The sequence below is a fragment of the Bos indicus x Bos taurus genome, chromosome 4 (genome assembly GCF_003369695.1).
Source record: "Bos indicus x Bos taurus breed Angus x Brahman F1 hybrid chromosome 4, Bos_hybrid_MaternalHap_v2.0, whole genome shotgun sequence".
NCBI classification, from domain to species: domain Eukaryota; kingdom Metazoa; phylum Chordata; class Mammalia; order Artiodactyla; family Bovidae; genus Bos; species Bos indicus x Bos taurus.
In genome coordinates this window covers 49,978,780-50,002,107 of record NC_040079.1, presented here as the reverse complement: position 1 = coordinate 50,002,107, position 23,328 = coordinate 49,978,780, and the positions used below count along the sequence as shown (strand labels likewise).

At 38.3% G+C, this 23,328-nt stretch overlaps 1 protein-coding gene across 2 annotated transcripts; it reads right to left on the bottom strand.

Moving 5' to 3' along the window:
* Window positions 1-11,721: 11,721 nt before the first annotated feature.
* On the bottom strand, window positions 11,722-22,891 carry CBX3 (chromobox 3). Of its 2 annotated transcripts, none has more exons than XM_027539369.1 (6): window positions 22,713-22,891; window positions 21,508-21,559; window positions 18,554-18,696; window positions 15,774-15,936; window positions 13,617-13,711; window positions 11,722-13,028 (listed from the first exon to the last, which is right to left on the bottom strand). In XM_027539369.1, the coding sequence occupies exons 2-6, from the start codon at window positions 21,529-21,531 to the stop codon at window positions 12,902-12,904; spliced, it is 552 nt and encodes a 183-aa protein (XP_027395170.1). In that variant the 5' UTR covers window positions 21,532-21,559; window positions 22,713-22,891; the 3' UTR covers window positions 11,722-12,901. The 2 variants fall into 2 exon arrangements, with proteins under 2 accessions (XP_027395170.1, XP_027395171.1); XM_027539370.1 differs by lacking the exon at window positions 22,713-22,891 and adding an exon at window positions 22,047-22,682.
* Between the last annotated feature and the right edge of the window lie 437 nt (window positions 22,892-23,328).

The window sequence follows — 23,328 nt, the reverse complement described above, 5'->3', positions numbered from 1 at the left end:
AGCAGAGACATTACTTTGCCAACAAAGGTACATCTAGTCAAGGCTATGGTTTTTCCAGTGGTCATGTTTGGATGTGAGAGTTGGACTGTGAAGAAAGCTGAGCACCGAAGAATTGATGCTTTTGAACTGTGGTGTTGGAGAAGACTCTTGAGAGTCCCTTGGACTGCAAGGAGATCCAACCAGTCCATCCTAAAGGAGACCAGTCCTGGTGTTCTTTGGAAGGAATGATGCTAAAGCTGAAACTCCAATACTTTGGCCACTTCATGCAAAGATTTGACTCATTGGAAAAGACTCTGATGCTGGGAGGGATTGGGGGCAGGAGGAGAAGGGGACAACAGAGGATGAGATGGCTGGATGGTATCACCAACTCGATGGACATGAGTTTGAGTAAACTCCAGGAGTTGGTGATGGACAGGGAGACCTGGTGCGCTGTGATTCATGGGGTCGTGAAAAGTCAGACATGACTGAGTGACTGAACTGACTGACTGAGTCACTCTGTCGTGTCCAACTTTTTGCAGCCCCATGGACTGTAAACTCCTCTGCCATGGGACTCTCCAGGCAAGAATATGGGAGTATGTTCTCATTTCCTACTCCAGGGGATCTTCCTGACCCAGGAATCGAACCTGTGTCTCTTGCATTGGCAGGCAGGTTCTTTACCTCTAGTGCCACTTGGGAAACTTTGGGTCTGGATATTGTTTCTATGACACTGTTAAAGTACACACATATTAAAAGGATGGAGAAGGAGGGTTAAAATATTTCTTTAGTTAGCCTATTTTACTGTGAAAAAATAATATTTTTGGAATGGGTAATGGGACTCTTTTTAACATAGTAATTAAATTCCACCACAGAAGACACTGCAAGATTCTTTCCCCTTTTCCATTTAACAAATACAATTGAATAAAAATACTTTCTTTTGCAAGCAATCTGCCTTTCTTCCCTCTACAGATTTCATGGGAGCCTCCTGTGGCCACTCTTACGTAGCTACAACACTCACATTCAAGCTCCAGCTGTGTCCATGTCCCCTCACACAAACCTCTTTTCCCCTCAATGAAGATGGCTACCTCTCATTTAACGTGCCTGCAAATATTACTTAGATATGGTTCTGAAAGATAGAAACAGGACATGTGGCTTTGAAAAATGCTGCAGAAAAGAACTAAAATAGTAGTCTTAAACCAACTTTTAGTTATAGAATTACTTGAGAATGTGTTCCAATTATAGGCCATTCTCCCTGATACACACACACACACACACACACACACACACACACCACCATTCTCCCAAGAAACACACACACACACACACATACACTCTCTCTCTCTTTCTGTTTTGCATTGGGCCTCTGGCATCAGGTTAGGAATGTCTGGTTTAAAGCACAGATATGGGTAGTCCTCCGTAGAGGAGACCCAGGGCAGCTGTTTAGGAACCAATGAAGGAAAGGAGAGTCTCAGGAAGTGAGGACGAGGGACTAGAAATCTCATGATTTTTCCAGATATTGGCCCTAGAAGGTAGTAGTGTACAATGAATAAAAAGAAAGCTATGCCTCACTGATTATGTAGGGTAAAGATTCTTAACCATTCTTTTACAGAGAAGGTTTATTCACACACTTAATGCTATAGAACAGGCATTGGCAAACTACTGCCTTTAGGCCAAATCTGCCTGTGCTTATTTGATCAACTACCTGTTTTTCAGTGATCCAAAAGCAAAGAATGGGTTTTACATTTTTAAATGGCTGAAAAAATATTGACAGATATTTAATGACTTGAAAATACATGAAATTCAAATTTCAGTATCAATAAAGAGGTTTTTTTGGAATATAGCCACACTCATTCATCTATGGCTGCTTCCCTGCTACAGTAGCAGGGTTGGTAGTTACCATAAAAATCATATGGTCCACAAAAGCCAAAACTATATATTATGTGGTCCTTTATAGGCAAAGTTTGCCATCCTCTGCTTTAAATAAAGGCATAAGGCATGGGACTTCCCTGGTTGTACAGCAGCTAAGACACTGTGCTCTCAATGCAGGGGTCCCAGGTTCAATCCCTGGTCAGGGAACTAGATCCCACATGGCACAACTAAAGATCCCACTTGCCGCAATTAAGACCCACGGGTGCGGTAAAATAAATAAACAAATATTTTTAAAAATAAGCATCAGAAGATTTAAGTGATGAGGTGAATTATTTTGGGCTAATATCAATGAAATAATCATTCTCATAAAAACAGACTTCTGAATTTCTTATATACCAGTTGGATTAGAAAGATATTTTACAAAGATCTTTCTTACGTACTCACTTGCATATTAATTCTTAGGGAACATATCATTAGAGCTAAGACAGCTTAAAAAATGCAATAAATCTACATATGAACTATTAATCTAGGGTGATTCCTTACTTAAAATACAGGGGAAAATCAAGAGATATAACCATCAAGGTTTAATTTTAGAGTTGACTCACTCTACTTTCCATCCCCTTAACAAACAGAATTGCTTGTTCACTGATTAGTATGTATTAGTATGTATGTATTCTGCAAACTTCAGTGCTGTCATATTTATTTTAGCATCTCTAACATCTTTCTATGCTACAAATCAGAGTACTATGACAATCACACAACTTTAAAAAAAAATTCTTCTAAAATTTAGTTGACCAATTTGGTACAAGAATCCTTTCAATGAGCATTAAGTATGATGCCTCTCAGGAAAATTTCAGTTAAGATCTAAGGATTCTTTTATGATTCATAACCTAGTGAAAGTGTTAGTCTCTTAGTCGTGTTTGACTGTTTGCAATCCCATGGACTATAGTCCACCAGGCTCCTCTGTCCATGGAATTCTCCAGGCAAGAATACTGGAGTGGATTGCCTTATCCTTCTCCAGATCTTTCCAAACTAGGGATCAAACCCTGGTGTCTTGCAGTACAGGCAGATTCTTTATCATCTGAACCATCAGGAAAGCCTGTTATCCTAAAGATATTTGTTTCCTGTGTTTGAGAATTAAACTGCTGGCTTGTTGTTGCATAGGAACAAGTTGGTAATAATAATTTGACACATTAGGTGAAATTATTCTAAAAATTTGCCAACTTAAAAAAAATACTTTATTGTAGGATTTATCTTTGGGTTAGAGATTGCTTTGAATGTTCGTTTTGAAATTTGGTGGGTCGGGGGAAGGGTCAAGGAGAAATCAGTAAAAATCAATTCGTAAATGAATGATAAAAAAAGTGGGTTATTTTTTAACTTTCTATTGAAAACCTGAAAGTCTGCCAAAGTTAAAAAATTGTTGAGCCTTCTCATATCCCAGCCTTTTCTTTAAAAACTATTGATAGAACTTGCTAAGTTGCTTCAGTCGTGTCCGACTCCGTGCGACCCCATAGACGGCAGCCCACCAGGCTCCTCTGTCCATGGGATTCTCCAGGCAAGAACACTGGAGTGGGTTGCCAGTTCCTCCCCCAATGCATGAAAGTGAAAAGTCAAAGTGAAGTCGCTCAGTCGTGTCTGACTCTTAGCGACCCCATGGACTGCAGCCCACCAGGCTCCTCAGTCCATGGGATTTTCCAGGCAAGAGTACTGGAGTGGGGTGCCATTGCCTTCTCCTGATATAACTTACATACCATAAAATTCACCAGCTTAAAGTGTACGATTCAATGACTTTCAATATATTCAACCAGAGGCATGATTCTTAAATGTGGCATATTCTTTTTTCTGGTTGACTGAACATGGTTTCACAACTGAATGTCTGTTTTATTCAATGCTTTATTTTTAGGTCAACCTGATTGGGTATTCTCACTAGTGTCCATCTTAAAATGTAAATGCCACCAGGAAAAGAAGTATGTCTAAAATAGACCTGCATCCACCACCTAGGACCGTACCAAACAAGAACAGAGCAAATGGACACTTATTTCATAATAATTGTACCATTTTAAATTGGAACCTGTTTGTTGAAAGGGATGATTGTGATTTCCACCATAGATTTAATTCATCCGCGAAAATGAATATGTAATCACAATCTCTAAGTTCTTACTTTTCCTCCTTCCTCTTATTTCTTTCAGCTCAAAACAGCAAAATAGGACCCTTTGAGTCCACTTTTCTTGGAATATATATGCTGAATGGGGAATGTGCATTTGCTACTGAAGACAAATACTTATGCACTGGTTAGACAAAAGAGAAGTAATAGAAATTATCAGAAGTTTAAAAAACATTGATGAGCACAAGGGAGACCATTGCAAATTATGTGGGGGTAAATGAAAGTAGGCTTCATGATTTTGAAATTAAAAAAAAAGAGTGAATATTCCCAGATGTATTTTTATTAATTCAGGCACTTGACTTTCCCAAACTACAGCACTTTAAATTTTAAAATATATAACTTTGCCATTTTCAGCCTTAATATGAGGTCCATATACAGAGCTTATTTGATTTAGGGGTTTACTATTTTTTGCCTTTTAAAAATTAAGCTAAAATTTTTTGTTGAAGTATAGTTGATTTATAATGTTGTGCTACTTTCTGCTGCACAGAGTTGGACATGACTGAAGTGACTTAGCAGCAGCAGCAGCAGCAATTTTCTGCTATACAGCATAATGACTCACTTATGCACATATATACATTATTTTATTATATTCTTTTCCATTATGGTTTATCCCAGAAAACTGGATACAGTTCCTTGTACTATGCAGTAGAACCTTGTTTCTCCTTTCTAAATGCAATAATTTGCATCTATTCCAACCTCAAATTCCCAGTCCCTCCTCCTCTTGCTTGATAACCACAAGTCTGTTCTTTATGTGTATCTGTTTCTGCTTTGTAGGTAGTTTCATTTGTGCCTTATTTTAGATTCCACATATAAGTGATATCATATAGTATTTCTTTCTTACTTACTTCACTCTGAACGATAATCTCTAGTTGCATCCATGCTGTTGCAACTGGCATTATTTCACTCTTCTTTATGGCTAATATTCCATTGTATATATGTACACCTTCTTTATCGATTCACCTGTCAGTGGATTTTTCCATGTCTTGGCTTTTGTGAATAGTGCTGCTGTGAACATAGGTGTGCATGTATCTTTTTAAATTCTAGTTTTGTGTGGGTATATGTCCAGGAGTGGGATTGCTGGATCATATGGTAGTTCTATTTTTAGTTTTCTGAGGAACTTTCATAGTGTTTTCCATAGTAACTGTATCAACTTACATTCCCACCAACAGTGTAGGAGAGTTCCCTTTTCCCCATACCTATTTTAGTTTACTCTTTTGAAAGATCCTTTTGGAATTTTTGAATGGTAGCAACACTATATTTATTACAAGCCCAAATTTAAATCCAGTCTCCCCCCACCCCCTCGCTCTCTATCACTCCCTTCCTCAAACTGATGCCAGGCCCTCTTATAGGGGCTAGACACACTATAGTGAAAAGACAAGTACTTGCTCCCATGACACTTATATTCTAGAAAACGACAGTTCAGAGTTCTTTTCTGCCTTCATTTGGTAACATCCACCTGTAGTGAGATCAATATTCTATTTATCCATGCTAGTATAAGAAAATATAATTTAAGAAGCCTCTCCTATTAGGGCTCTGGTGCTACAAAGTTGCTGAGGATGGCTTTCTCTGGAGAAAAATTGGATTTCAGAGTAAAACTGAGTTTTCCTTTGTATTGCCACTCTGTACAGCAAAATGCAAGAAAGCTACAGTATTCCTTCTGCAAAATTTACAGATTCTTATCCCTTTCAGCACATCAGAGATACATTTCCAGAACTCTGAAATTCCTGGTGCAGAGGAATTAGATGTCCATGAAAGCTAAATAAAGAGACCAGAGGAGTGAGGTGTGGTAGGAACCTTATGGTGACACTATTTGCTAGAAAGATGAATTCACTTAAAAGTGAGTCCACCCTGGGATCTATCCAGATAGAGTTACTGAAATACCAAAAAGGCCTTGTGAATGCTGGGAGGGATTGGGGGCAGGAGGAGAAGGGGACGACAGAGGATGAGATGGCTGGATGGCATCAGCGACTTGATGGACGTGAGTTTTGAGTGAACTCCGGGAGTTAGTGATGGACAGGGAGGCCTGCCGTGCTGCAATTCATGGGGTTGCAAAGAGTCAGACATGACTGAGTGACTTAAGTGCAGGCCTGAATCCTGAATGAAATATGTATCTTTTTTTGGCTTATTAATCACATTCTCAAATTTTTCAGTGCCCATTCTCATTTAGATTCTGCCCCTACCCAGACATCTACCTCTTGTTTCTCATTCCACTTGATTCTCTCCTACTGCTCATCAATGGCTAAGAGCTTTGAGATACTAAAAAGTGAACTTGGAGAAAAATTTAAGCTATAACATATCACAACAACCACTTCAGGACATTGTATTACGGTGCTATCAGTATCCAGTAAAGGCATCAGGGGAAGAGGAAGGAGATGGTGGATACTAATGAGCCTGATATATATAGTCACATTGGAGTATCATGGTAACGAAAAAGGTTGCTATGAAAGGTCACTTTAGTTTCAGTGTCATTATTTTCTCCTTTAAGAAGCTAAAATGCAGGATTTATGAATAATGATAAAAGATTGAATGTATGGTTTTAAGAAGTGAGGAATGACATCACCAAGATGGCAGAATAGTCCATTCCCGACTTTGGTCCCGCTGACAAGAACTTAGAACCATTCAAGAATAAGACATCACTGAGAGAATCCTAGATCATGAGAGTGAGACCCCTGCACCACATGGCCATGCTGAGAGCTCTCCTTTGAACTTCCAGTTCCTGTAGCAGTCAAAGAGCTAAAAGCAGTTTTAAATATCAATGTTCTTGTCTTACTCTCGCAGGTCAATTTTCCCCCAATACTTATACATTTTGTTCATAAAAAATATCTACCATTTTTTTGGAAAGCACTCTTCCAGTGATTGATCTAACTGTATTTCTCCACACCTCTGGTTATAGTTGATAGTTCCAGGGAGGGCATCTAACCCAAGCAGATCTCTTACAGGATTCTGAATTGGCCATCAGAGAAATAAAAATTGTTTCTGTAGAAGCAGACTTGGAGATCTGGGAGCTGTCAGCACTTCTGTTTTTGATTTGCAGAAATCAGTTCCAAAGAAGAGAGCCAATAACCAGAGATGGTGAGTCTTGGGGTTGTGCCAGTCCAGGGTTGCAATCATCCTGAGGTTTACAGTGGAGAACAGTAATATTTATCTGGTTCTTATTAAGTATTGGAGATTCAGCTCTAGGTATTTTTCACTGAACACTGAAAAATCCTATGAGGTAAAAACTGTCATGATCATCCTCCTAGTTTTATGGATGAGAATATTGAAAAACAGGTTAGGCTTCAGAACACATGCTCTGAACCACTGTTCTTTTGTCTCCAGGCCAGCAAGTAACTTCCCTTATTAAAGTTTGAGTTGGTTATCTCCCACTTTTGGCCAAATTATGTAATATGTGTACTAATACACTAACCAAAGGAATATCTCAATATATGTCCAAAGCCACTTTTAATATTCTCCCCAAGCTTTTTCCTAGCTTCCCTTTCTCACTAAATGACATTGTCATCCATTACAGAAAAAATGGCATCTTAGGAATCGTTCTGGATCCTTCTTCCTAACTTCCACATCACCTCATTTTATATGCAAAACCACTTTATTATACAAGCACATACTGGGCAGTTACTACGGACAAAACTCTTACCTTCAAGCCAATCCCCTTCTCTTTATTCCCATAGTTAATGCTCTGGCTCATACAATTTACCTTGACCTTCCTTCAGCCTTTTTGTGCCCTTTTTCCTTACCTGTAATCTGGGGTCAATCACACCTATTCCAGAAGGCTATTTTGAGAATTAAATGTGATAAAGTATAAAAACCAGTAGTCATTCAACTATCAGAGTATTTCTTCTAAGAATGAAACCATTCTTATGTGTGATCAGGGAGATTTTCATACTGCTTGCTTTTACAGTAAAAACATGGGTTGTAATGGTAAAGATTCCATGAACACAATTTCTTATTTTTGTACTTTTCCAGTTAACATGATTGCCTACAGAAATCTTTTAACATAAATTCTTAGAACACACACATAAAACCCCACCATAAAACCCAACAACCCTAAATCCCCCCTCCTTATACTCTACTAGTAGATATGCTAAAGATTGTTATGTACCTGAATAGTGCAGCACGTTTACAGGAAATACAGTCACGAGGAGAACTGAGCTATGAAGTATTATTAACAGGATAGATAGGCACCTACTACAACCTCCTTGCTGCTGCTGCTGCTGCTAAGTCACTTCAGTCATGTCCGACTCTGTTCGACCCCATAGACGGCAGCCCACCAGGCTCCCCCGTCCCTGCGATTCTCCAGGCAAGAACACTGGAGTGGGTTGCCATTTCCTTCTCCAATGCATGAAAGTGAAAAGTGAAAGTGCAGTTACTCAGTCGTGTCTGACTCTTCGCGACCCCATGGACCGCAGCCTACCAGGCTCCTCTGTTCATGGGATTTTCCAGGCAAGAGTACTGGAGTGGGGTGCCATTGCCTTCTCCAACCTCCTTAGTTATACCAAATTACCTACTGGTGCTTTAAGTTGTTAAAATTGCTCTGCTTGTTTAGCAAATGCTCAAAGGTACAAATTCATTTATTTAACAGAAGAAAAGGGTCAATGTATCATATATGGTTGGGCTTTCCTGGTAGCTCAGCCAGTAAAGAATCTGCCTGCAATGCAGAAGACCCCGGTTTGTTCCCTGGGTTGGGAAGATCCCCTGGAGGGCAGGGTAACCTACTCCGGTATTCTTGCCTGAAGAATCCCCACAGAGGAACCTGGCAGACTTACACCGAGTCCATGGAGTTGCAAATTTGTTGGACACAACTGAGCAGCTAAGTACATCATACAGTGTACATATGTACACACACACATATTCACATTCAACTTATAGAGATTTTTATCTTTTCCTTGATGCCAATCTGTTCAGGTATTTGAACACTTTTCAGGCCTTTTATGAAAAACTTCAGTTTTATATATGCGGCAAGTTTTTTTTTTTGTAGTGGCATTACTTTTTTTGATCTATGAGATCAGGGAAACTGCTATCTACACATCTGACTTCTTCAAAGGAATTGATGTCCATCTTGGAAAACAAAAATCAGAAATGTTCACAATATGGAATAAAACCTTTGACTAAACACCTGACTATAAAAATGCAAGGAAGAAAATGAAAATAGATGAAATTTTAAAAGACTATCCATGTAACTTCAACTTCAGAATGGGAGAGGTATTTTCAAACATGACATGAAATCCATAAGACAAAGACTGACAAGAGTTTCCCTGCTGGTCTAGTGGATAAGATCCAGTGCTCCTAATGCAGGGAGCCCAGAGTTTGAACCCTGACCAGGGAACTATATCCTGCATGCCACAACAAAAGAACCCATGTCACAACAAAGATGGAAGATCTTCGTGCTGTGACTAAGACCTGGTGCAGTCAAATACTTTTTTAAAAGGTTGACCACATAACATTTGTTACAACAAAAGGATCTCATAAATCGTGTCCAAAAAATTGGCAGGAAAATTATTTGCAACACAAAAAATATTACATAAGTAATATACAGAGTGAAGTAAGCCAGAAAGAAAAACACCAATACAGTATACTAACGCATATATATGGAATTTAGAAAGATGATAACAATAACCCTGTGTACGAGACAGCAAAATAGACAGTGATGTATAGAACAGTCTTAGGGACTCTGTTGGAGAGGGAGAGGGTGGAAGATTTGGGAGAATGGCACTGAAACATGTATAATATCACATATGAAACGAGTTGCCAGTCCAGGTTCGATGCACGATACTGGATATTTGGGGCTGGTGCACTGGGACAACCCAGAGGGATGGTATGGGGAGGGAGGAGGGAGGGTTCAGGATGGGGAACACATGTATACCTGTGGCGGATCCATTTCAATATTTGGCAAAACTAATACAATACTGTAAAGTTTAAAATAAAATTTAAAAAAAAATAAAAATAAAAATTCTAAAAAAAAAATTTGTAAAACTAGCAATTTATTGATAAGGAAATGCACAGTATGAAAAGGATGCTCAACAAAAATATTAGACATGCAGATTAAAACAAGATGCCACTGCACTGGCAACAAAATCAGACTCTATTAATTTGCAGTACAAATGAAGATGTGGGATAATGACTACTGATAGAAGAGTACACCAGTACAAGCTTGACTTCAAAAATTTCTGGGAATCCCATCTCTATCTACTCAAGTCTTACTATACATTATGTAAAAGACTGTTCACAATCATCTAAAAGCAGAAAACTACAAACAACCTAAGTGTTCATACTCAGTAACTGATTCAGTTGGGGAACCTCCATACAACAGCTTACAGAGTCCCTATTAAAATCAGATAAAAAAATTCTTATTACCACTTACAAGACACTAAGTGTCTCACACAATTATTATTTCATCGTGAATCGTGTTTCACACATGAGGAAACTGAAGTACAGAGAGGTCAAGTAATTTGAGACACTACACTACACTGCTAGTTTTGAAGAAGGAAGGGGCCGGGAACCAAGGAAGAGATGGTCTCTAGGAACAGAGACAAGCAGATTTTGCCATCAGAGCCTCCAGAAGGAACCAGCCCTCACACTGTATTTTGGAATTCTGGCCTCCAGAACTAGAACAAATGTGTTGTTTTAAGCCATTCAAGTTTGTGACTTTTAAAAGCACCCACAAGAAAGATACAACATAAGGAATATTAAAATACATGGACAACAGTTTGCAGAAATCTCTAACGCTTAACGCAGGGTCATCAATTTCTGATCAAAACAAAAGGTTCTGTATTGCTTACAAACCCACTGTTCAGAGCAAACAGGTCTACAAAAAGGTTAATAAACAGTTTAGTGTAATTTTTCCTTTTCTCTGTATAAACTTTCAAAATTAGTAGAAATGTGTCTGTCACAACAGTCCTCAGAATACCTATGATTCAAGATGGCAGTTTCAACAGCCTAGAATCTAAGTATCAAAATTTCACTTTGATGAAAAAAGTTCCTCTTAAGCATCACTGGAAACTAATTTTAGTAGAAAATCTTTTCATGTTAATACATATTCCATTTGAAACTACTAAACTCAAAAGGGTCTAAAACAGGTACTCTTAATGCCTTAGTGGTGAGTCAATTCCCAGGTAGGTTCATCAGAAGTCCAGGGTTCCTGAGGACAAACAGGTCTGAAGCCCTAGAAAAGGAGAAAGGGGTCTGGGGCTCTCAAGGAGAAAAAGACAATTTCTTTTCTACATTGCTTTGTCTTAGTCAATATAACAATGTTATCTTGCTAGAGGACATGTTTCTCCTTAACAAAAACCTTCTGACTAATCCTGTCATCTTAAAATGTATATTATGGAGTGGGTCTAGTAAAATCTATTGTTCATTCTAATCCTGTTAATTTAAGATGTATGTGGTGGGAGTGGGTCTGAAAAAAGTATATAAGGCCTTGATAAGACTAGCTAGTGGGGCATACCCCATCCCCCTTCTGATGTCTGTGTCAGAAGCTTCCTCTGCCCCTTTTCTTACTTTAATAAAACTCTGCTACACAAAAGCTCTTGAGTGATCAACCCTGGTCCCTGGACCCAAAGCTAAATCTTCAGCGATCACAAATCCGACACTGTTCACAGTAAGCTATCAGTGATACCACTGATCATATTTATAAACATGATGTTATTAATTCAGTGAATATGTCTCTACTCCCACCATAAAGGTCACCAGATAAAGAAAAAAAAAGTCTAATCACATAAAGGAATATAAAACTATTTATTGACCACTGTTCACCAGTATTTACAATAAAGTAAACAATATACAGTTGAATAACAGATTCTGATTACTACAAAGTTATTGTTTTTCTTGGCTTCTGCTGAACTAGTAACCCAAAATACTGAGAAAATTGAGCCTTCATGTAAGGAATGGATTGGAGTCAAGTCTGAAAAAACATGTAGGTCAAGCGTAGATTAGAAAAGTTTGTTCACTCATTTATTCCTGTAGATCGTAAACTGCCAATATTTAAAAACTATCTGATTAGGTTTCCATGAACAAATCTGAGACATCCCATGTATCACAACCTTTCCTAAATACAGCACAGAGACTTCAATTTCTTGTAAAACAATGGTTCACCAGAAGGAATCATCAAGTGTCCATTTAATTAAGTTTTGCTTTGCTATATTAAAACATACCAGAATTTTTCTACTTTTTTCATTTGATTGGGAAGGTGGTTGATAGTGATAAAAATTTTCCTTCCAGGGTTTCTGCATATAAAACTGCATTTATATGCAGATTCTGATAGGGATGCTTTAAAAAATTACCCAATTTAAATTCCTTAATGTGTCTAACTACAAAATTATTTAATTTGAAAGGTTAAGACTTAAATTTTTAATCTAAGTTGAAGTTATTTCTTATATTGCTCAAAATGATGTAATTCCAGAACATGTGCTTATCCATGGTTATGAAAGGCTGTGATTTAAATATATTTACCAAAACAAAAACCACAACAAAAAAATTAACTTCCAAACCATTTACATATGTCTTTTATGTATACATATAAAAAACTTAGAATGGTCCTCAGGCATATATGAGTTAAATGCAAATTCTAAATTCTGATTGAGTAATGACTATGGAGATTTCCTCCAACATTTAGAAAAACTGTTCTCTAATGCTGAGGAAATAATATACCATGGTATCAAATTATTTCCTACTGAAGGAGGCAACTACAGAAAGCTTTTATTTGTTCAAAGTAACCAGTGCTACAGATGGAAAAAAAAACAAAAAACCCTATGTAACTTTCCCAATATTACTTCAAAACAAACAAATCAAACCTGATTTTCATTAGAATGTAGTTATTTCTTCACACTAATAAATCAAAAAACCAAGACCCATGTTTTATATATATATATAAATATATATAAAAGGCAATGCAAACAATTATTGAGCCTCATCTTCTGGACAAGAATGCCAAGTTAGTCTCTCTTCATAAAAAGCAATTACAATTTGAGGACACTTCATATTTGCCTCTTTTGCCAGTACCAAGTCTGCCTCATCGGAATCTTTCCTGTCATGAGAGAAAAAAGTATTCAGTTAAAAAGCCTAAACATTTTTTTGTCAACTGATAACCATGCATTTAAAAAATTATAATTCAATCAAAACATGTTTAAGTGCTTCAAGAGGGTTATGTGGTTACTTGTGGCTGTGTTCCAATAAAATTGCATTTTGCAAGACAGGTCACAGTTTGCCAATCACTGCTTTAGCTAAGTAACGCGAATCATTCTTTCAACAGATAACTACTTTCCACCTAGAGCTTCCCTGGTGGCTCAGTGCCAAGAATCTGCTTGCCAATGCAGGAGACAAAGGTCTAATCCCTGGGTCAGGAAGATCTCCTGGAGAAGGAAGCGGCAACCCACTCTAGTATTCTTGCTTGGAAAACCATGGATAGAGGAGCCTGGTGGGCAATAGTCCTTGGGGTTGCAAAGAGTCAGCCACGACTTAGTGACTAAAACCAACTTGCTACCTAATGATGGTGAACTTTTATAAAGCCTAGATAGACAGGTTTTTTAAAAAATTCACAAGTTTTTTTGTTTTTTTTTTTTAATAAAAAACATATCTATTCTTACTTTAAAATATAATAGCAATTCACACTCACCATTTCATGAGGAACATTAATTCTCCACTGCTGTCTGTGGCTCCAATTATTCGTTCTGGATCAAGACCTCTGGCAAAACCTCTCGGTTTATCAGCCTGTTCAGAAGAAGTTAAATGATTATATAAATGTTTCCACACATTTCATCATAGAGCAAACTAATATTAACTTCCAATTTGTCTTCAAGACATACAGCCTTCTGATAGTGAAACAAATGACTAGATCAAGAGTACTAAACACCTTTTAATTTCCATTAAACTTATAAGCAGAAAAAATAAATTTGGATGTCTATAAAAATATTCTGAATCATAAATCAAGAAAACAGAATTTTTTTCAAAGACACCACAAGGCAGGAAAAACCCCAAATCTCTTATTTTTAATTAATGATTATAAACTCTTGAAAGTAGTATTTCAAATTACTTCTAGGAATCAGTCTAAATTACATATTTTTAAAAGCACAAACTATAAATAGCAAAATCGTAAAAAGTTTAAAAAAATTGACAGTAATCAGTGCTGTAATCAATCTGAATGATAACAAACCTTATAAAAATAAACCCGTGGCTCTCAAAAGTGTGGTCTGAGGGACCCCCAGGGATGCTGGAAACCTTCTGGACTATTTATCTTCATGATCTCCTTTTTTCATGTATCTGTGACTCTACATAATCTTCACATACTTCTACCAAGCAACATATCACAGCAAACTGAATACTGAACTAAAGTCTTATTAAGACAAACACTGACAAAATTTGCAAAAATGTAAAATGTCAGGCCTTGTTATTCTTAACTGAAAATACGGTATTTTATAAATTTGTACTTTAATTTCAAATGCAGTTAGTACTGAAAGTTACAATCCATATAAACAAGTTTTTTGGGATCCTTGAGAATTTTCTAGAGTGTAACAAATCCTTTTCCCCCCCATGAGACTTTTACATCATTACCTCAAGCTCTGGAGCCAGACTGCCTAGGTTATAATGATGTGCCTAACCTCTGTGGCTTTGGGCAAGTTAACTTGTGATTCAGGTTCATTTTCCATAAAATACATACTATTAATACTATCTGTTTCATAGACATTTCGAAGTATCTGAAACACAAATTTAGTTATTCAGAACACTGCCTGGCACATTACATGGGCACAATACAGGATAACCATTGTTCCCTGGTGGCTCAGTGGTAAAGAATTCACTGGCAAATGCAGGAGATGGGGGTCTGATTCCTGGGTCAGGAAGATCCCCTGGAGAAGTAAATGGCAACCCACTTCAGTATTCTTCCATGGGAAATCCCATGGACAGAAAAGTCTGGCAGGCTACACAGTCCATGGGGTTCCAAAAGAGTACCATAGGACTTAGCAACTAAACAACTGTTATTAAATGGTGCTCCTGTGGAGCATGTGGTAGACTTTCAATTTACTTATAACTGATTCTTAACATTGCCACCTTTTTGCTTTGGTTGCTAAAGCATTCAGAACCAAATCTATAGCCCACATCTGTTTTCCTTCTATAAAAACAAAGATAATACACCTACGATCTTGACAGAGTTGCCATTAAGTTATTGGAGTACCTGTAAAGTACTTTTTTAAAGTTGAGGGTAGAAGCAAGGATGTAATTTGCCCAAAGCCACAGAGAAATCAATAAAGCAAAGGTTGGTTCAAAATACACACGCAGTGAATGAACCAGTTTTCTCAATTCATGCCAATAAAAAACTATTATGCAAGATTATATACTTCAAAATCAAAGCATTTTGGGGGAATACTAAGAATCATATGCCAAAGTTTTGGTCACTACCACTCACTAATGATTTATAATCAGAATGTGCGATGTAGACTGTTTTCACTGTATTGTAAGTGATTTTCGATGATCTAACTTGGTATTGTTTTTATTTAACACAGCTGGTTTAGATCAGAGGAAATTATCTCATCTGGCGCCAAATCCATCACTGTACCCGAAATAACAGTAGCACAATGATTTAAAGAAATTTAAGTGCTTACTGGACATTTACACAATGTAGGGTTAAATCATGCCTCTCCTTTCATCCTAAATATTATGTATTTAAAGAGCCTTTTTAATGATATTTTTGAAGTACTAGTGTCTTAAAAAGTATTTTAAAAAATCAAGCCATCCTTTTACAAAGAAGCCAGTCTGCTGGCCAATGTTTTATACTTACAGCATCTCTTTTCTTCTTTGATTTGCTATCATCAGATTCACTGTCAGACAAAGATTTTCTTTTTGTTCCATCTTTTTCTTTACCAGCTTTTTGAGAATTAAGAAATGCTTCAATTAACTCTGGACAATCTAAATTTTCTTCAGGTTCCCAAGTATTGTCTGCACTGTGTTGTTTAAAAGAAAAAAAAAGTTCTTGGTTAATAACCACTATCCAGATCAATTTAATAATACCTGACAAAAAGCCATCTGTACTGCAGATACTTCCCCCACATGAAGAATCTGTACTTCATTTTGTGTCTACTTCCATAGTCCGTGCTAAGTGGGTAATGTGTTGTATTACCTCCTAGGTAACTGAACCTGACTAGCAGAATAAATGCAGCTAATATTTTTCCAAGTTACACAGACAACTCACTTTGGAATTTCTCACTTTCTTTCAGAAAAGTGAATTCTGGATCCCACCCCAAATTACTTTATCAGATAGTGCCCAGGGTTAAGGCCTCCAATACTGTGTTTTAAAAAACGTAGTTCAGAAGCATTCTCAAACATGAGACAGTACAGCAGAAATTGAAAATACTGTCTCGTGTTTGAGAATGCTTCTGAACTACGTTTTTTAAAACACAGTATTGGAGGCCTTAACCCTGGGCACTACCTGATAAAGTAATTTGGGGTGGGATCCAGAATTCACTTTTCTGAAAGAAAGTGAGAAAGAGTTGGACTGTGAAGAAGGCTGAGCGCCGAAGAATTGATGCTTTTGAACTGTGGTGTTGGAGAAGACTCTTGAGAGTCCCTTGGACTGCAAGGAGATCCAACCAGTCCATTCTGAAGGAGATCAGCCCTGGGATTTCTTTGGAAGGAATGATGCTGAAGCTGAAACTGCAGTACTTTGGCCACCTCATGTGAAGAGTTGACTCAATGGAAAAGACTCTAATGCTGGGAGGGATTGGGGGCAAGAGGAGAAGGGGATGACAGAGGATGAGATGGCTGGATGGCATCACTGACTCGATGGACGTGAGTCTGAGTGAACTCCAGGAGTTGGTGATGGACAGGGAGGCCTGGCGTGCTGCGATTCATGGGGTCGCAAAGAGTCGGACACGACTGAGCGACTGATCTGATCTGATCTGATTTCAATTCTACTCAAAGTGGGAAATGAAGAAAGAATGTTTTTTACATTTTTAATTGGTTGGGAAAAAAACTTCAAAATAAAAATCATGTTTTGGAACCCATAAGCAAAAGAATTATTAGAACACTGTTTACTATATTGCCTATTGTTGCTTTTGTACTATAGTCACAAAGCAGCTGGGACAGAAAGCCAAAGCCCCAAAAGCTCAGATTATCTTCTAGTATGGGCTCTTTAGGGAAAAAGCTTGCCAATCCCTAATATAAGGCCAAGATGACCATTTTCATGTTTTTCAGAAGGGCTGGAAAGAAAATGAGTATCAATTACCAAATGTGAAAGATCAGCCTACAACATTTGTGACAAGATTGCCAACTTTGTGTGCTTTGATTCAAAAAACTTTTACAGAACTACACACAATGAAATGAATTATTTTAGAGATGCTAGGAAAGATGCTTTAAACCTCTGGTTACAACAAGGTCTGTTGATGTCCTGAGACTCTAAAATTGGCAGACTTAAGAGTAGAGGAGGACAAAAGAGCTAAAGTGGAGCCTCCATTCTGTAGTGTTATTTCAATCAAATATTACCTAATACATTATACAGGAGATAGCAGGTCCTTAGTCACACTAGTGGCCTCAACCATGGAGAGAAAGAGGGAGGAGTTAATTTTCCAATGTTTTGATGGGTAAGATACAAACAGCTTTTAATGTCTCATAGGATAAAATAAACAAAACCCACAAAACTGTCTGCCATATGAAGGTAATCACTTCTTTAGCAAATTGGTTAAGTCTTACTTAAAATACTGCAGACTTGGTTCTAATTGTAAGAAATTTTTTTCTAGTGCCTAAATCACAAACTTACATATATATATTTAAGCTCAACTAAGGGTACTGCAAAAATAAAACAGAGAAACATAAATCTTCCACTCAAATCATAATTCCCAAATTGCTGTGGAGGTGATTTTAAATGTGAATGGTAAAAGCAGCAGTAGATAAGAGAACCATCATACTCCCCATCTCAACCAAGCTCAGAAAACTGTTGTCCACCTCCACCTTTCCATTTTCAATAGTCACTGCTCAGTCTTGTTGTTTTTGTGGTGTAAGATTAGAATTCAAGTAAACTGTACATGATAAAGTTTGAATATAATTTTTGCATGTAAGTTATTCACAAAACAGTAACATTATAAAGACTGGTTTTGATAGCAATTAGTAACAGGGAATATGAAGAACCAGGTTGCTTAAAAAATACCCAGGCTCTACTTAGAGATTAGGAGAACAGTAAGCCTAGGGTAGGATCGGAATTATGATGAGCACTTCTGTTTAAGACCCACTAGTATATCTTATATAGCGTCAATATTTTTTAATGTCCACTGTAGGGAAACAATATAATTAATTAGCACAGTATCCAACTACATTAAAAAAAGCAACCTGTACTCTATATATTTATATAAATTTGACTCTCCAAGGTAATCAACTAGTCTCAAATCTACTTGTTTACAATTGTAGGCTAAAGACTTGACTCTTTAAACAAGGTACCCTGGATTAAAGATGCCTTTAAATTCAAAGAAACCTATGAGAAAATGGATAAAAAGATTTTAGGCTAAAAATAAACATTAAACACTACTTAAGTACAGTTAAACATATAATAAAAGCACTGAGATTTCTTACTCTGTAAATCCCTTCCACTTCAGGAAATACTCCACTTTCCCGTTCACTACACGGCGGTCCAGCACTTTTTCTACTACAAATTCTTCAGGTTCTGCCTCTTCAACTTTTTTACTCTTTCCATTTTGCTTCTTTCCCATTTTTTGCTAAAACGAGAGAGAGAGAGATTTAAGAGATGTCTTTTTCTTGTTTGATTTTTGAGTACATTTTAAAGCCTAAAATTGCTGATATTATCATTACATTTAACACCTAAACTTTCACTTTTATATCCCAAGGCAAACACTTTCTGAAAAAGTTAACAGATAATCCGCAAAATCAAGGAATGGTTGATTCTGTGGGTTTAGCTCAAACCTATCCCCCTCTACCCTTCACTAAAATAACTTAATCAAAGACATTTCTCTTGAAAATTGTTTTATCTTTTCCTAGTTTTATTTCTACATAATCTACAAGACCAAGCATAGTAGTTTTCACTCATTGTAACTATAGGACAGCAAAAAACGACTATTAGAAACTACTAGAGACTAATACAAAGGAGAATAACAGCGACAGGTCTTATTAGGTGAACCATACACCCATTAAAAATACAGCTACCAAACTCTAAGTAAGAACCCCCCTTTTCAATTCAAACACCAACGTTAAAATCTGAACAAAAAAGAGAAAAGATAGCTGCAGAACGAAAATGTGGTTCAGAACCCTGATATCAATTGCAGGGTCAACCAAGGAGACCATAAGTAGGTTTAAGAAGGACAAAATCGTTTCCCCACAATTTCGGTAAATATTACTGACCACTTGGAACAAATCTATAACACTGTTACTTCAAGAGGCCAAAATGCTAGATCACTTTAATTCTCTAATGAGAAAAAAAATCCTTTTCTTCTTGGTTTCTCAAGAGAAAGACTCTAAACTGGTCAATGAAATTCACTTAAAACAAGGTTTTAAGTGTGTGTGTAACACTATTTGAGAGCGGCAGGACACCAATATCCCAATCTACTTTCCAGTAACTCAAAATGGAGACTAAGGGGGGAAACCCCACATTATGCTCCTCTTGGAATCATTTCACCTTAAAACAGGTGTTATTTAAGAAAAATCCTAATTGTCCAATTACTAAAGTCATCCCGCACATTGCATGAAAGCAGGGAAAATTAACACCAATGCCTCAAGATTACAAAGGACATTAAAAAATACGTTATCATTTAGAAGTGTATACACACACTTCGAAATAAATATCCTATGAAAGAAATAAAAATTCTGTGAAATTTAAATAATGCAGCAAGCATCTGATTTTGTTGGATATCATTCTCCATGTTAGGGCATACAACTTTCATTTGTCAAGATACTTGGATATTGTACTTAGTCCAATAACTTTCTGCCTCTGTACAGTACAAAAAAGGTAGTGGTAGTGGGAAGAAAGAAGAAAAATTAACATAGACATAAAGCTTACTAGATACTGATCTTAAATGAAAAAACTATGTCCACGAAAGCTAAGAGGCTAACGGAGTAAAGAGACAAAAATAAACACAGAAAATTAAAAGATAAAAAAATTTAGCAGAGGAAACAAAATATTTACTACTATAGCACTCATAAGCTGGTTTCAAACGTTTATCTTTTTCAACAGAAAATCCACTCACTTTCCCACTTAAAGCACACATTACCTCACAACACTAACAAAATTATTTTAAAATGAAAGGTAGATACTGAAGACTATCAAACTGTAAGCAGGAGCAATTTAACTTTAACAGAAGCCATCTACTTCTGTATCTATATATCCAGCCCCACAGTCTCAGGGACAGGTAGCTCCTTTCCCATCCAATACTTTAGATACTGGTGATTGTAAAGCCAATTTAATTACCTACATTTTAGTTTACTGATTATGAAATTTGAAAGAGAGTTCATTCCTGAGAAGTGTTCGAAGATGCTTTGGGCTTTCCCCATGGATGACTGGGAATAAATAATGCCACCAGACAGGCTTTATATTTCATATTTAAACATTTCTCAGGATGTTTGACTTCAAAGTGCAATCTAATGATGAAACAAACAAAAAAACCCACCAACTTGTCCTTTTGTTGTGAAACCCAAGGGGAGAATTCACAAACCAAAATGAAATGTTTTGCTCATTTAGATGTTAAAACACTAACCTTCATATACTTGCAATTATTAACACAATGTATTAGAATTACATATTGTGGGAACCATAACTTTGAATTTTGTGGTTTTTATGTGACTATTTCACAGAGCTTATGTTAAAATTTGTAACTTAACATGGCTGAATACACATATGTCAACATATCTATAGAACTTTTAATGAAACCTAAGAATGCAAACTGTGGGTTTAAGAAACTGCTGGAGAGAAAAAAAATTGCTCAGATCTAGTCTTCTCTCTTTTCTGGACATGTGTGATGTTTTTCATGCTGAGTATTTTAAAAAACTGCACCGCAATGATTTAAAGTCCCTCTGTAGTTCAGAATAAGCACGTTTGAAATATGACAGTGACCAAAACAATTCGAAAGACACAACGACTTTTGTCTCAATCTAAGTGTACAAGATATCTATTCTTTAAACAGGGCAATACTGAAAATACCTGCTTTCTCTAGAATTCAGTATAGAGTAACTTAGAGAACAGTATACCAATCAACAAGGCTTTATTGCTTTGTCTGTCTATGCTTGTAACCGTACTCCATGTCACATAAATTTGTGTATCTTTCTTCCAAGACAAAAATACTTGGTAAAATTCACATTGTGGTACCCTCCCCAAATTAGGTTTCTTTAAATGAATCAAAACACCATGAAGTCAAGTGAATAATTTCCTTTTTTGCTAACTTCCCATAACAGTTGTGGGGGAGAGGGGACTTGGAAATATATATGGGTGTAATTTCCCAACCACAGAGATGCAGTTATAATTTTGGGAGGAAAAAAGTTTGAATTAGATCCTTAAATATTTTAGGTTTTCATTAACTTACCAATGTAGTTTTATTGGAGGCCATCTTTTATTGCAGACTTGAAGAGCTATTACTAGAAAAATGCATGACAGTTAAGAAGTTTGTAAGACATAAAAAGATACCTACATACAAGTTTTTGTTTGGATTCCAACCCCCACCTAGGTAAGCTCATGTCATCAAACATATATACAAGTCCATAGAGAAGCAGTTTTAAGATTCTGCGTAAACTAGTGATACGTGCCTGAGAGTATTATAAGTGCTGTAACTTATCTATACAATCTTACTGAGAACCTAGTATCCGCGAAAGCTTTACAGGGTAAAAATTTGACCAATTTTTTTTTTCCTCCAATCCAAATCCCATTTAAACCATAGTCAGCATTTTTAAAAACCGGCAAAATAACTTGGTTCAAAATCAGACAAGTGCCCAATCGATTACAATAATTAGTGTGAATTTTTCCTCTAGACATTAACAATCTGAAGAGTCGTCTATGTAATTTAATTCTAACTTGGGTTTCTTCTTAGAGACCTTTCCAATCACTAGTTGAAAAACTAAAACATACCGAGATGCTCCAGTTACATTTCGTGCCACTTCTGAAAACAAATCAGCTATTTCTGCACTTTCATCCGCTCCCCTTAAACCCCTACCCCACCCGGCTTAAAGAGGCCTTAGCGCCCGGCCCCTAACCCCGCCAAAGGAGAGCGCGGGCCTCGTGGTCAGCGCATCCGAGGGGAGAAACAAAAGGCCGCGGCGCGGGGGCTCAAGGGCACTGCGCCACGGGGCCCGAGCCTCTCCCCACCCGCGGCGGCCACGTAACGGAGCGCCCGCCGCAGTCTGCGGACACTCGGCTGCGCGGATGCGGGAGAATGCACCGCCCTCCCTGGAGGCCCAAGTCGCCGACCAAGCACGGGACGGGAAGGAAGGCCCCCTCAACCTCGTCCGGGATGGGGGAGGGGAGGGGAAAATGCGCTTTGTCTAGAAATAAGGCGGTTGCCGCCACAGCTTTCAACCTTGTGAAGAGTCTCATCCCCTAAACCAACTACAGACGCCGGCCCGGAGCCAGGCCCGCCACGGGGTCTCTGTTCTCTTCTCCTTTCCTTCCCGCCAGGTCCTGACTCGGGGTCCGGCGAGGAAGGATAGGAAGCGGGGAAATGGGGGTCTCTGGGGCTTATGTGGCATCTTAAGCAACACCACCGAGTGAAAGCTAGAGAAAAAAAAAGACACCGACTTCACCGCCTCTGAGCTGCTCCGGGTCCCGGGTCTGCGACGTCTCCGGCCCTGCGCGCCTCAAGCTCCAGTCACATCCGAGGGGGAGGGGGGCTGGGGAGCAGCGCTGCGCGCGGGGCCGCCACTGGGGGGAGGGGAAGGTGGCACCGCCCACGCCAGGCAGCCGCGAGGGGCGGGGTGGGCGCGCGCCCCGGGGGGGGTGGGGCCGCGCGCCGCGCAGTGCCCGCCGGGAGCCCGAGCCCGGGCCCGAGGGAGGGGGGAAAGGAGGGGGGCGGTGACGGCGGCTCTTAAAGAGTTCGTGGCATGGCGTCTGGTGGTACCCCGAGGGGAGGGCGAGCAGGGGGCTGAGGGCTTCGACCTAAGTGTACTCGGCGGGGGTGTTTCCTGCTTTGCTGCCGCCTTAGCGACTGGCGCCAAAACAGGACTCCGCCCACTTCCTCGCCCCTGGGGTTGGGTGCCTCCAAAAGCTGGGGGTGGGTGGGAGGAATCGGGAACTAATAACGAGCACCACTTTCGACTACCTGAAATGTGGACCCCAAAAACATTGGCCAGGGTTAGGGTGGTGGATCGTTAAGTGTAATTCGTTGACTAGAAGTCGCTTCGGGTATTTCCGGAAG